Source organism: Staurois parvus, unplaced genomic scaffold (genome assembly GCF_062004578.1).
Source record: "Staurois parvus isolate SC_StPar_1 unplaced genomic scaffold, SC_StPar_1.0 ptg000783l, whole genome shotgun sequence".
In the NCBI taxonomy this organism is placed as follows: domain Eukaryota; kingdom Metazoa; phylum Chordata; class Amphibia; order Anura; family Ranidae; genus Staurois; species Staurois parvus.
The window spans coordinates 3,273,985-3,289,405 of record NW_028318579.1 but is presented as its reverse complement, the minus strand read 5'-3'; the positions used below and the strand labels follow the sequence as shown (position 1 = coordinate 3,289,405).

Below are 15,421 nucleotides of genomic sequence, written 5' to 3'. Positions count from 1 at the left end.
TCCGAGCTTCTGTGAGTGGTGATTGACTGACCTCCCACTTTATGGTGCCTGCATATTTCCAGGTCCAACGGCATTTGGGAGAGCCATCCACCATGACACCAATGATTTTTTTTTTATCTACTTGTAAGGGTGGTCTTCTGACCATCACTGTAAAGGGGCATTCTTTCTACTGCAGTTAACCTCTTTCCATCCTGCATTAGATAGCTGAAGATAAGTGAGGAAACCTTACAGAGCAGCCATTCTCAACCCTAAGGTACATCCAGAGGTTCCTTGAGCAATGGCTGACTAATTGCCCATTTGCTGTTGCCTCCATAGTTCGGGGCCAACCGACATGACACCAATGATCTTTTTATCTATCTGCAGGGATTTTTTTAGCTGTACTCAGTTCCTCCACCTCTGGATCAGGCCCTCTGCACCCTGCAGTCGAGCTTCTGTGTTTACAAGTGGCAGCTTGTCTCCCAACATCTCCCACAGATCTGATCTCCCAAGTGGTTTCCACTGAGTACAGGATGGGGACTAGGGAGATGCATGTGTCCAGTGTGTGGTGAGGATGTCGAGACCCCCACTGGATGATCTCCCTGAAAGTGAGTGCGGTGGAGCCTTCTACAATGTGCGGGGAACTAGTAGAGCTGGCTGCGTTCTTCAGCTTAATAGAGCAACAAAAGTAAGACATGTAAAAGATAGTGGAGCTTTTAAGAAAGCCTGAACTCTGTACATAGTGTACCCCTGAACTTTGCACTCTGTATGTAATGCACTCCTGGTATTTATTGCCCCTTTAAGACCGTCCCACTGTTAGTAAAATTTAACCACACCCTATTTGGGTGGAGAGAGTGTGTGTGTGTGTGTTGGGGAGTCATGGTTGAGTTCCTGCACCAAGAAATAAAGCCCTGTCTATCTGAAAGGGTGGTCTTCTACCCATCACTATAGAGGGGCATTTTTCCCACTGGCTACCATTGTACGGGGCTTTTTATCTAATGACCCTCAATGAATTGGTTTATCTAGTGCACTCCAAGACCTGAAAATGTTTTCAAGGGTTCCTCTATTATAAAAAAGGTTGACAAACACTAGTCTAGGGCAGCAGGTAAACAAAACAACTATGAAACATTTTAAATCTGATCTCCATGTTTTATCTAACTTTAAATAGTTTGTTTGGAGCCTCAGCCAATAGCTTTGTATTCATTCATGTAATACAAAGTGTCCTCTGAATGGCTGAGCATCCCAATTTGAGAAGAGGGACAGGAAGGTCTAATCCCGCTGTAGGAAAACAGTGCTCCCAGCCACTGTTAGTGAAGTAAATAGTTTGTTTGGAACATCTTGGTCCAAATTAACTATTTAAAGTTAAATGAAACCTGGAGTTCAGCTTTAAAAACATATTTCAGTTTCCCTTTAACAAGCATACAGTACTGTATATATTATGTATAATAGCGAAACATTATTTACATCACTAAACTGTATATTGACAAAATTAAAATAGACAATAGATTCCCTACAATGAAAGCCATAATTTGTAGTTACCCTTGGCCCAGTCAGCCCTGGAACTCCTGGTGACCCGGGTGGGCCCGATATTCCTCTTTCCCCTGGTGGGCCAGCTTGGCCCATGAGTCCAGTGTGACCTTTGTGTCCTGGTTTTCCAGGTTCTCCTGGTGGACCTTTCTCTCCTTGCATGCCTTTATCTCCTTTGTTACCTGGCTCTCCCTAATAAACAGAAAACAAGTCAGAAAACTCAACTTATAAAAAATACAACAAAATGTTTTGTTAGTATGTAATTAACACTTTTGGGAGCCTAGTTTTTTTATTGCTGTTGCCTTTAAAGTGACTAATTTGGAAATTCTGTAGTTAGGAGGTTTTAAAAAAGTTGAGACCGTGGTTGAACTTTTCAAAAATTTGCTCATCACTAGTACACTTCAAAACTAAGGCACAGCATCAAGCAGTATGGTGCACATCTTACCCTCTCTCCCTTAGGTCCTGGATCACCTGATTTTCCAACAGAACCCTAAAGATAGAAGGGAATGGAAACCATATATGTGATGGGAAACAATGTACAAAGGAGAAAAGGATGGGAGGAGGGGCAGAGCATGGGAAGGGATATAGGTGGAGGAAAAAGATTGATCTAGTAGACGGGCAATGGAATGTTAAAGGTAAAGGGGTGGAGGAGAGAAAGGGTTAAGGAACAAATTAGGGAAAGCATAACAAAAGATAGGCAGGAGTAAAGTAAAGAAAAGGGAAAGAGAGAGAAAAAGACTAGGAAAAAAAAGGGGATAGAGGAAAAGTAAGGTAGAAGTACGGAAATGAGAAAATAATGTTAAAGGGAAGGGGAAGAGCTACGTGAAAACAAAAGCAACATTTAAAAAGGAAGGAGAAGGGTAAGGGTGGTAGACAGCAATGGGGGAAAACACAGGATAGGGTGGGACTGGGAGAAGAAATGGAAGAGTGGAAAGAAATAGGGATGAAGCAGAAAAGGAAAGTAGTGGGCAAAGAAAAGGGAGATGTTTGGGAAAGGGAGCAGCAAAAAACAAAGGTATAGAAGAGGTGGAGGAATTGATTGGGAAAAGGGAACGGACAGAGGTAATAGAAGGGAGTGCTAAAGAGAAAAGGGCAGGGAATGTTAAGGAGAAAGGTTGGAGATACTAAAAAAGGAAGGGGACGGGAAAGGCCAGGGACAAAAAGAGCAAGAGGAAAGGTAGAAGCAACAGTAAAGGTTGAGGAAAGGAAACCTACCTCTTTACCAGGTGGACCACTCTCCCCGGATTCTCCCTAGAAACAGACAGATATGTTTACTTCTCAAATAAAATGTATATGTTGTTTGTCAAGAATTTTGGCAATTTGCATTGAAAAGGATACATTTTTTCTTTTTAGCATTTTTGGTTTGGAAAGGGCTGACTTTAGTTACATAGTAATTATAGCACAAAATAGTTGTGCTATTGAAGTTGTGTTATTGTAATGTTACTGTTTTTCTACTGGTTGAAAAATATGGACTTGTGCCTTATTTCAGCCTGACCAGGGGCGGACTGACAACTCATGGGGCCCCCGGGCAGTGTGGGATCATGGGGCCCCTGTGTCCTTGCCCACAACCAAAAAAGCCAATGAAAGTTACCAGGGGCATCTCATGGGGCCCCCTACTGACCCCGGGCCCTCGGGCAGTGCCCGAGTGCTCGAATGGTCAGTCCGCCCCTGAGCCTGACTGAATATGTAACTGTATGAAAATATCTGTTTATTCTTATTAGGCTTTAGTCATCTTCATATAGCTTTATAGTAAAATTCCAGGCAAAAAGCTTTTTGAGATTCATGGTGTGTAAAAAAATTACCTCGGTTCAGGTGTATGCCGAGTAAAAATGTAAAAAGTATACTTTTTTAATGCTCCTGAAGATATGAGAGCTGCGGTTCTCATACCCAGGGGCTCTAGTGTTGTTCACCCCCTGCTCACCTTGGCCATTTGCAGAACATTGTATATTCTGTAGAGCAGGGTCTCCAAACTACGGCCGGCACTGCAAAGCTCCTTTTGGACTGCAGTTAGGGTCAGGTTCCCCCTGCTATGCTGTCCTTCTCCAAGTTAGTTGGTTGCTAATACCATTTGCATCCTAGCAAGCAAAGATGTGCTTGCTCTTAAGGAGGACTGAGGGGGCCTGTTTTAAAAGGGGCTCTGATGGGACCCTGATGTAAAAGGGGAACTCCTACGGTGGGCTTTGATGGAGTCCCTGATGTAAGGTGAGCTCTGATGGAGACCCTGATGTAAGGTGGGCTCTGATGGAGACCCTGACATTAGTGGGGACTTCTAAGGTGGGCTCTAATGTAGGCCCTTAAGTAAGGGGGGACTTCTAAGGTGGGTTCTGATGGAGTCCCTGATGTAAGGTGGGCTCTGATGGAGATCCTGATGTTAGGGGAGACTTCTAAGGTGGGCTCTGATGTAGACCCTGAAGTAAGGGGGGACTTCTGAGATGGGTTTTGATGGAGTCCCAGATGTAAGGTGAGCTCTGATGGTGGTCCTGATGTAAGGTGGACTCTGATGGAGACCCTGATGTAAGGAGAGGGGGGGGGGCTCCTATGGTGGTCTCTAATAGAAACCCTGGTGTAAGGTGGGCTCTGATGGAAATCCTGATGTTGGGGGACTTGTAAGGTGGTCTCTAATGTAGACCCGGAAGTAAAGAGAGATTCTAAGGAGGGCTCTAATGTAGACCCTGAAGTAAAGGGGACTTCTATGGTGGGCTCTGATGGAAACCCTAAAGTTAGGAGGACCCTGATGGAGACCCTGATGTAAGGGGCACAATGTAAATATTTGCCAGCACACCAAGTGGTGTTGTGCATGCTCCAGTATCCAGTTGGTTATCACTGCAGTACCCAATACTTTTGAGAGCTCATTCCAGGAACATGTGTGATGAGAATATGGACTGTTACTAGATGTAAGGGGGCTCTAATGGGGACCTTCGTGTTGGGGGCTCCTAAGGTGGACTCTGATTTAAGGTGGGCTCTGATGTAAGGTGGACTTTGATATAAGTTGGGCTCTGATGGGGACATTGATGTAAGGGGAGGATTTTGCTTTGTTTTACTGAAGTTTTTTCCCTTTTGTTCTGAATCATATCATGCTGGTTCAAAGTAATATTAGTTAAAAGTATATCTAAAGTCATTTTTAAAGTTTTGGCTGGAGTAGGCAAAATTAGAACCCCCTGTCTGGATTGTATTAATTCCGGCTGTAGATATACTTTAAGTTAGTTAATTACCCAATTGGCAATTACCCAAATGAGCCATGTAACATCCTAAATGATTTACCCTCATAGTTTTCTTTTTGGGGGATAATTGACCCCTAATTTTGTCTCTATCTTATAAAGATCCCATGCTTCAGGTGCCTCTATATGTGTGTTCCCCTGAAGAAAGGTGTAGATTGCACATGAATAGATACAGCCTCCAAAACAATTTTGCAAAGATCTATTATATGAGGTATGTATATGACACTTTCTAATGTATATGCCACTGGACTCTAGTGGAGACATGTTCTCTGGAGTGACCAATCTCACTTCTTTGTTTGGCAATCCGATGAATGTGTCTGGATTCGGTGCCTGCCAGGAAAACGGTACTTGCCTGAATGCATTGTGCCAGCCAAGTGTAAAGTTTGGTGGAGGGGGGATTATGGTGTGGGGTCCTGACCTCAACCCGATAGAACTCCTTTGGGATAAATTAGAGTGGAGACTGCAAGCCAGGCCTTCTCGTCCGACATCTCTGAGGAAGAGGCAAGTCCTCGAAACGCGTCAGCCTTTTGGATGTCTAAACTCCCTATTGCGGATTGTTACTCAGCGCGGTGTTGACCCAGCTGTTCTTTTATGATGACTGACTATATTGTTGTTTGTGAGTACAACACCTACTTTAATTTTTATTAAACATTTTTTATGGTAATGCACTAGGCCTGTGCGCCCTCTCTTTGTTCTTTCCCCATTCAGTATATTTGGATTCCCCCAGTCCATTTGAGGGCAGCAAGGTGTGCATGTTCCAGGACAATCTTAATGTGGTTGTAGCCTGCATCGAGTCCATCCCCAAGCGCAGGAGCATTTGTGTTTGCTGGTTCTTCGTCCGACATCAGTGCCTGACCTCACAAATGCGTTTCTGGAAGAATGGTCAAACCTTCCCATAGACACCCTCCTAAACCTTGTGGACGGCCTTCCCAGAAGAGTTTAAGCTGTTATAGATGCAAAGGGCCAACTCAATACTGAACCCTCCGGACTAAGACTGGGGGGCCATTAAATTTCATGTGCGTGTAAAGGCAGGCCGACCAATACTTTTGCCAATATAGTGTATACCCAATGTCAATATGTTGTACATGATGTCATTTACTTACCGGTGGCCCTTTAGGTCCTTGAAATCCTGGGATTCCAGCAGCACCTGTGTCACCTTTGCTTCCTTTGGGGCCCTAAATTGCATAGGCAACAATATTAGATATCCCATAAAGAGAAAGAAACCAAAGTAACAAAACAAACATGTTTATTGATCTTTACCATCATGCCCGGAGGTCCTGTGTTCCCTGGAGGGCCAGCTACTCCATTCTTACCCTATAATATAAAAAGTAACAAAAATGGGACTCAGCATTACACTGACAAGCTATCGAACTCTGCAGCCCTCATTTTTTTTTCTTAAGCATGCGGTTCTTCATTGAGCATAGCAAGAAAATTACGTTGTAGAGGTACATCACATAGTAGTACAGTAGTTTTAAACACATATGAAGTGTTGATATGTTGATTTTGTAAGTGATAGTAAAGCTGAGGTTTAGGTATGGCAATTTTTAGATAGTTACATTGGTCAACTTGGACAAATGTAAGCATGGATGTGCCCAGGCGCGGACTGACCATTTGGAAACTCGGGCACTGCCCGAGGGCCCAGGGTCAGTGGGGGGCCCCATGAGATGCCCCTGGTACCTTTTTCATAGGCTTTTTTGAGTTTGGGCAAGGACACAGGGGCCCAATGATCCCCTATTGCCCGGGGGCCCCATGAGTTGTCAGTCCGCCCCTGGATGTGCCATACCTGAGAGATCCCTGTGGTGGCTGGAGATCATTGTAGTAGATACCGCTACTCCAATAATCTCTACTAGCTTCTGGGTCTTGTGCCAAGAAGCTGCCCTGCTGCTTAGTGAGCATAGCAGGCTGCCTACTCGGCACAGGCTCCATTCAGAGCACACTTTCTGTTTTCTCAATGAATGCAAAATGTTCACTGATTGAACAAGATAGCCATAACTTACCTCTCTTTTAATCAATTCGGACAATTTTGATAGAAGTTGATCAAACTGAGTGGATCATCAGCCAGGGTAGATAATGATTGATCATTTTGCATCAATCGGCAGCACCGAGATATTTTGTTCCTGGATGTGATCATATTTTGATCAATCAGATTATGATATTTCAAGGTGGAAATAGAGATGCCATAGAAGACCTACGATCGTAAGTTACAACTTATTGATCAAATCCACTTCCCTGTGTGGGGCATATTGATCAAATGGGTTGTTGACTATAGATCGATTATTCCGATCAAAAAGGATCAATCAGAAAAGAAAGCGATCATTTATTGAAGAGTGTGTGGTCACCATTAGGCCCCATTCCTACCTAAGCTTTTTGTAGTTCAAAGTTCCAAAACACTGAACTTTAAACATCCCAGTTGGGCCTGTTCACACCAGCGTGTAATGACCCTTGAACCTTGTAGACTGAAAAAAAGGACACGAGATTCTTTTGAGCTACAAGCTTCAAGCATTTTTGGCCCCATTACACATCAATAGAAATGTCCAAAAATGCACAAAAACATCTGCAAAAATGTACAAAATGCCTATACAAATGCTACAAAAAGCCTGTAAAAATTGCCAACATCGCTTGTCTCAAGTGTGAATGCAGCCTAGTGACATTTTCTTGGTAGCACATTTTCCAATACATAAGATGTTGTATATGTTCTTGCTATACTGTGTATAAAGATCATTGGACTTGCCATTAGACCATGGAAGACTGTACATTCATAAAAAAAAGTACTATATAGTAATATTCCTGTATAACCATAACTGGTAATATAGAACATTCTAGCCAACACCCTCATTTCCCAGCTCCAAGCAGGAACATAGAGTCAGTCTCCAGTTTCTGACAACCACTATGACAGTAGATATCTCTGCCACAATATATTTCACAAAATGACCAGTTTGGCCGGAGTGCTCTGGAGCTTCTCCATGCTGCAAGCAGGCCGTGTACCGAAAATCGGACATCATTTCAACTCATTCAGCTCTTGTTAATTTGCAGTTTTGGTATGCAGACCAAGATTTAAAGAATTTTAAATAAAGTAAAGTTCTGTTCCTTGTGGTATTGACATTATCTATCAGCATTAAATGATGAAGGGTGGTTTGTAGATCCTTCAAGTCAGGGTGATTGGGCAAGGGACAATGTGTCAATATTGTTTTTTTTTGGTGGCCAACAGACACAGTACTTCCCATTTTATTAAAGCGGAGCTTTAACCATTTTTCATGGTCTTCTCTCTTGCTTCATCCTCCCTCCCTCACTCCTACACATGAGAAAAAATAATCTATTTTAAAAAAAAAAAAAATTTTTTTCTAAATTTCTAAATCTCGGCTTAGACTAGCATGACATCATGGTCCCCCTCTCATATGCAGATGCACTGCGGGTCTCTGCCAGTTCCCTCTGACTCTTTCCAGAAGACAGTTTGCGCAATGCAAACACATGCCATGAGATCTCTGCCAAAAATTCGTGGCATATCTATGCTGTGTGTGTGTGTGGGGGGGGGGGTCATGTTAACATACTCCACAGCCATTTCTTCCTGGTCCTGTAGACACCATATTTCTGGCAGCACTGGAGTAGGGTGAAGAGAAAACTTTTGCTTCAAGCAAGACAACGCTCTTCTCCAGGGTAATGTTATATACTGTATTGAAGGACAGGGACCAGTGTTAAGGATTTTTATTTTTTGGGGTGGGGGGGTAGGCAGAATGAAGTTCCTTTTTATTGAGGATACCTTTCCACTGTTGGAAGACATATGGAGGGGCATAGCTGTCTATATTTACTTAGGACCCAGCACATACAGGTGTCACGGTCAGGGATCAGACTCAGAGACCAGTAGCTATAGCAGTGGAAACGCCAATAGGAAGAGTATACTGACTGGTAGATGACACTCAAGGCATGTGCAGGGGCGGACTGACAACTCATGGGGCCCTCAGGCAATAGGGGATCATGGGGCCCCTGTGTCCATGCCTAAACTCAAAAAAGCCTATGAAAAATGTACCAGGGGCATCTCATGGGGCCCCCTACTGACCCCGGGCCCTCAGACAGTGCCCAAGTTTCCAAATGGTCAGTCCACCCTTGGGCATGTGGTCTAAGCACTAACCGGTATTCACTGTAACAATGAACAAAAAACAAAAGCACACCAACCTTGCGCATTACCTCAGTGAGTAAAATGTGAATTTATTAAATGAAGGTATATACTCGCAAAACTCACAATATTAAAAGCATATTAAATCCAACATCTGTGCACTGGGGTAGCAGACACATACAGGTCTCATCGAGGGACGCGTGGGTCCCATCGAGAGACGCGTTTCGAAGGGTGATCCCTTCTTCCTCAGGGCTCTAAGGAAGAAGAGATCACCCTTCAAAATGCATCAGATTCATCCTGAGAGTCTCCCCTCTTGATGGGACCCACACGTGTCTGCTACTCCAGTGCGCAGAAGTTGGATTTTGTATGCTTTTAATATTGCGACTTTTGTGAGTATATACCTTAATTTAATAAATTCACCCTTTACTTACTGAGGTAATGCGCAAGGTTGGTGCCCTTTTGTTCTTTGTTACAGTTGTTATTGGGCTTCCCCAGCCTTATGTTAGAGCTGCACAGCCTTTGATCGGCCACGGGATGAACTTTCACATATGGTTCAACCAGCTGAACTCTGATCTGGGTCTCTGAGTTTCCGTTAACTGGTATTCATCAGAGCTCCTGATGGTGGAGATGGGTTTTGCTGTGTGTTAATACTAGGTTGCGGTCCTCAGGATCTCCCCATCAGGAGGTGAGTAAGCCGGGGGTCTAGTAGTATATACACCAGGTGGGGATTAAACTGAAGCATAGTCAGTAAACAAGTCAAAGGTTGGTAGCAGTGGTTGCAGGTTGGGATCAAGCAGAAGCGTAGTTGAGGAACAAGACAAAGGTCATTGTAACAAAGACATGGATGACAGCATGAGTGACAAAAGCGATATATTGGCTGGAAAGAGCACAATAATCTGGCAAATAGGAAGTGCAAAGGCATGGCTTAAATAAGAAGCTCATGGGAGTAGCAAGATGTTGAAGGTTCATGACAAACAAGACACAAGGCAAGGTTGTCTTACGAGATTAGGCAGGGAACTGCCCAATATCTCAAGTGGCTCAGCAAGAAGAGACATTGCCAGCCACAGAAGTCACCGGCTCAGCCCTGACAACAGCTTAGAACCAATCAATTGGGGTGGTCTGGTTTGCACTTAGGGCACCCTTCATTTTGTGAACCTGGCTAATAACAGGAGACATCAGAGAGCATTCCGCAGAAATGTCTAGTCACATCATGGCTTCCTCTCCAACTTCGTTTTTTCTTTTTTTAGTTCATTTTTAGCTCCCTCCATAAACAAGACAAATTCTTCTATATACTCACAACGCATTCAGAGCGTGAATTCACAGGGAATATTTTATGAGACTGATTCTTTTATTTAGCGCACCATGAAATCACTAAAATACGGCTTATATCCTTAAGGTAGAGATATTATCATCTGTATTAAGTGGCTGAATTTCAATATGTTTCGCCAAAGGGAAGGTTTAGTGTGCTTGCAGTGAGCTACATCATTTTGAGCTTTTATTGTATTATTTAGCCTAAAGTAGATCTAAATCCAATCATTCAAATTGTATATAAAATTTAAAGAGACCTTGTCAGTGTTGACACTTTTAGTTTAATTCTTTTATTAGTATTCCAATTGTAAGGGGCATATTTATAGCGCAGAGCAGATATTGCTATCCGCTTCCCAATACAGTAAATTGTGGAATTCATACTTCAGCCCGCATTTTCCATCCTATTCATAAAATCTGGGTCATGGATGGTACGTAGCCTCTCATGCTCCACAATCTTCTTACTGTATAACGCAGCAGAGAGATGGTGCCATGATTAGTTAAAAGTCATTTATGTGGCTTTGGCAGATCAGAAAGGGGGGCTGCAGCAACTGGACATCCAACCACCGCTGGTGGCCACTCGGAATCTATGGTCAGTGACTTTTTGAAATGTATTTGTTATTTACTATATACCCACTATCCTTGAATAAAGGTACCTTAAGCAGTATCACGCTATGTGGTCTCTTATTGGGCACTCTGTCATTCGCAGTGCCCATTTGGAGAAAAATATGACCCTGGTGGTGATACCTAGTAGCGGATCCTGGTGACCTTTTTCTGTGGAACTTGGATGGTGATTCGTGGGGTAACCTGACCCGAGATCTGACGACCTATCTATGGTCTGGTGACGCAGGATTATTTATTGCGTATCTTAAACGCACATCTGGTGAGTGCGTTTTTCATCCACTCGTTTGGTTTGCACCAATTGTCACTCCCGGATCAGGACGTCCACTCACCTGGAATTGTGATCTCTATATGATCCACACAATCACGTTGAACTAATTTTAACATTTAATGATCACCTTCAGAGTGATACCACTTATCCACATATGTTTAAAATAGCATGTTATTGTGTGTATTAACGTGTATCATTACTTAGCGCTGCACCAATTTATTCGGATATACATGTATTATTGGAGGTTTTTCTTGGTTACCTTTTTCGGTGTATCAGCAGCTTATTAACACAGTTTGTTGTGTATATATATATATATATATATATATATATATATATATATACTTTCATTTTATTTTAAGGTAGCGCTCACTAATATCCTTTACTAGATCATATAACCAGCCATCCCTTATTTTTTATTATTCTACTCTTAGTATCTGCTATTGTGCTCTGCCAGCTTTGGACGTCTGAAGCTGGTGGCGTGCAATGCATATCTGTAAAGCACATGTGCATTTTTTTTAAGCAGCGGTATTGCCGCAGTATGTCCATACTGCTGCTATTTAAATGCATCCTAATAGACAATTGTAAGGTTTTTTTTTTTAATTTGCAGCTTCCTTTTTTTATTCAACAGTTTTGAAAACTGAATATGACTCTGACACTTCCAGGAGTGTCAGATCCCACTATCTGCCAACTACTAGTCACAGCTCATGCCATCACTGGCAGTGCCTGAGTTGCTTGCTGATAGAATAAAAGAATATTTTACTATCTGCTCCCTAACAACTCCAGGACAGCAATACACTGACTATATAATCAGCTAAAATGGGCGGCCCGTATACATATGGTATGACAACTATACATTAGAAACCATTTTTTTTAACAATGACACACATTGAAAAGCTGTCCTTTTAAAAAATGTAAATTATTATTATTATTATACAGTATTTATAAAGCGCCAATAGTTCGCTCAGCGCTGTACATTACAAAGGGGGACAGAACATGTGACAGAACAATACCAATACAATGCAAAACATGAGGGGATCGAGGGCCCTGCTCTTTTGAGCTTACAATCTAGGAATGAAAAAGAATGAAGGAATGAAAGAAGGGGAATGAAGGAATAAAGGATGAATAATACAGGAAGAAAGAAAGGAGAATGAAGGAAGAGGAATGAGGGAAGGGAGGAAGGAAAAGGAATGAAGGAAGGAAGGTTAGGGAAACAAAAGAGGAAAGGAAGGGAGGGAGAGGAACAAAAAAAGGAAAGCAAGAAGGGAGATGAAGGAAGAAAGGAAGGAATAGAGAGGAATGAAGAAAGGAAAGGGGATTGGAGGAGAAAAAGAAGGAAGAAGGGAAGGTAATAAAGCAAAAGATGAAAAGGGGAATTAGGGTTCAAGGAGGAAAGGTAAAAAGGGAGAGGAATTAAGGAAGGAAAGGGGAATGAAAAAAAGAATGGAAGGAAAGGGGAATGAAAAAAAAGAAAAGGAAGGAAAGGGGAAAGGAAAGAAGGAAGGAAGGAAGGAAGGAAGGAAGGAATGGAGAGGAAGGAAGGTAAAAAGGTAAGGGAAACAAGGAAAGATCAAAAGGAAGAGGAACTAATGAAGGAAAGGGGAAAGAAGGAGGAAAGGATGAATAATAAAGGAAGAAGAAAGGAGAATGAAGGACAAGGAATGAGGAAAGGGAGGAAGGAAAAGGAATGAAGGAAGGAATGTAAAGGAAACAAGAGAGAAATGAAAAAAGAAGGGTAAAATAGAGAGATGAAGGAAGAAAGGAAGGAATGGAGAGGAATGAAGGAAGGAAAGAAAGAGGGTTGAAGTAAAAAAGGAAGGAAGGGAAAAGGGAGAGAAATTAATCTAGAAAGTGAATGAAGGAAGAGGAATGAGGAAAGGGACAAAGTTAGAGGAATGAAGGAAGGAAAGGGGAATGAAGGAAGGGAGGAAGAGAAATTGAGGAAGGAAGGTTAGAAGGCAAAAGAAGTAAGGAAAGGGGAACGAAGGAGGAAGGTGAATTAGGGAGATGGGAGGAAGGAAGGGAGGAAGGAAGGAAGGAAGGAAGGAAGGGAGGGAGGAAGGAAGGAAGGAAGGAAGAAAGGAAGAAAGGAAGGAAGGAAGGAAGGAAGGAAGGAAGGAAGGAAGGGAGGAAGGAAGGAAGGAAGGAAGGAAGGAAGGAAGGAAGGAAGGAAGGAAGGGAGGGAAGGAAGAGAGGGAGGGAGGGAGGGAGGAAGGAAGAAAATGGAATAAAGGAAGGAAAGGAGAAGGAAGGAAAGGAGAAGGAAGGAAGGGAGGGAAGGAAGGAAGGGAGGAAGGGAGGGAGGGAAGGAAGGAAGGAAGGGAGGAAGGGAGGGAGGGAAGGAAGGAAGGGAGGAAGGGAGGGAGGGAAGGAAGGAAGAGAGGGAGGGAGGGAGGGAAGGAGGAAGGAAGAAAATGGAATAAAGGAAGGAAAGGAGAAGGAAGGAAAGGAGAAGGAAGGAAGGAAGGAAAAAAAGAAGAAGAATAAAGAGGGATGAATAAGGAAGGTAAGATGATAAATGATAAGATTATAAGTTAAAATAAATATTCTTTCTTTAAAAAGATTTTATGTGACATACACCAGGCATTCAGGCAATTGTGTGTCATCATCAGAGCAGATAGATGTTTTGTTGTATCTAAGGCTCCTGTGTGCTGGGCACCTCCTCTACTGTACCTATCACAGATGTATGGCCATATTATTAACAGGGTGACAACCTCCCAGACCTTTGTATGGGGCGAGGCAGGCACAATGCGTCACCACCAATGGTTTCTGATTTAGACACAATGACGTCAGTTGAAGATGAGTCAGCGGAGAGGTTATGCCACCTTCCAGCCTCTGACAGATGTTGATGACACAATACGTACGCGGAGAAAACATTTATTAAATACTTCAAACTCTACATACTAATAATTCCATTTGCAGGCAGCTCTTGTCACCATTAAAATACCAATTTCTCAGAAAATGCTGCAATACTTACTAAATGGATTTAATGAAAAAAACCTGTAAAAGTACTGCATATCTATAAAGCGGGTTTAAAACAGTAATTTTTCCAAAGCATTCATAATTTAAACAAGACAAATTGTAACACAGTCTATTTATAAAAGAACATTTTTGAAGACTCAGTATACACAAAGTACATGACTTTCATAGAACGTTTTATGTATAAGAGGTCTTGACAAAATACTCTGCATGTAAAAGGTTTGGGAGATTATCAGCAGATATTTAAGCAACTCTTTTCTGACTAATGTGTCAATGCAAAGTAGCGCAGTGAGATAATATCCAAGATAACAGTATCACAGGGCCAGTCCACCCAAAAAAAGATTTAAGTCAACCTGAAAAAGAAAATAGTTTGATTCCCGATGCTGGGGGGGGGGGGGGGGTTGTGGTTGCAATGCATGCTGGGAGAAGAACACTGTGATTACTGCTAGCGTCTATAACAGTAAAATCGGACAGAAAGGTTGTTATTATTATTATACAGGATTTATATGGCGCCAACAGTTTGCTCAGCGCTTTACAATATAACGGGAAACAATACAGCAACAATACAGTTCAATACAAGAGGGTCAGGAGGGCCTGATCCTGGAAGCTTACAATCTAGGAGGGAGGGGCTAGTGGTACAAAAGGTAGTAACTGTGGGGGATGGACTGGTAGAAAGAGTGGAAAATTCCATTAGTAGCTGAGGGCAGGATAGGCTTCCCTGAAGAGATAGGTTTTCAGAGATCGCCTAAAAGTGAGCAGAGTAGGTGACAGTCTGATAAATTGCGGTAGAGAGTTTCAGAAGATGGGGGAAGCTCTGGAGAAGTCCTGGAGACCAGCATGGGAAGAGGAGACAAGGGAGCTAGAGAGTAGGAGGTCTTGCGAGGAGCGGAGAGTACTATTTGGGTGATATTTAGAGACAAGATCGGTGATGTAATTTGGGGCAGAGTTATAAATGGCTTTATACGTTATTGTTAGTGTTTTGAATTTTATCGGGAAGCTAGTGGAGGGATTGGCAGATAGGGATGGATGACACTGAGTGGAGGCCAGTGGAGGGATTGGCAGAGAGGGGTGGAGGACACTGAGTGGAGGTCAGTGGAGGGATTGGAAGAGAGGGATGGAGGACACTGAGTGGAGGCCAGTGGAGGGATTGGCAGAGGGGGTGGCAGATACAGAACGGTTAGTAAGGTGGATGAGTCTGGCAGCAGCATTTATGATAGACTGTAGAGGGGATAGCCTGCGATGAGGTCGGCCAATGAGGAAGGAGTTACAATAGTCAAGGCGAGATATAACAAGGGAGTGAATAAGTTGCTTAGTGGTTTCCGAGGTTAAGAACGGGCGTATCTTGGAGATGCTGCGGAGGTGAAGTCTACAAGATTTGGACTTTGATTGTATTTGGGGCTGAAAGGACAGATGGGA

General features: G+C 42.8%; 1 protein-coding gene across 1 annotated transcript in view; it reads right to left on the bottom strand.

Moving 5' to 3' along the window:
• The window catches only part of COL22A1 (collagen type XXII alpha 1 chain), a 665,084-nt gene that overhangs the window by 33,070 nt on the left and 616,593 nt on the right, over positions 1-15,421 (bottom strand). Inside the window, exons 57-61 of the mRNA XM_089654647.1 lie at positions 5,982-6,035; positions 5,825-5,896; positions 2,719-2,754; positions 1,949-1,993; positions 1,516-1,695 (exon numbers count right to left, since the gene is read on the bottom strand). Coding sequence (XP_089510773.1) covers positions 1,516-1,695; positions 1,949-1,993; positions 2,719-2,754; positions 5,825-5,896; positions 5,982-6,035 — 387 coding nt within the window. The remainder of the gene's footprint in view (positions 1-1,515; positions 1,696-1,948; positions 1,994-2,718; positions 2,755-5,824; positions 5,897-5,981; positions 6,036-15,421) is intronic.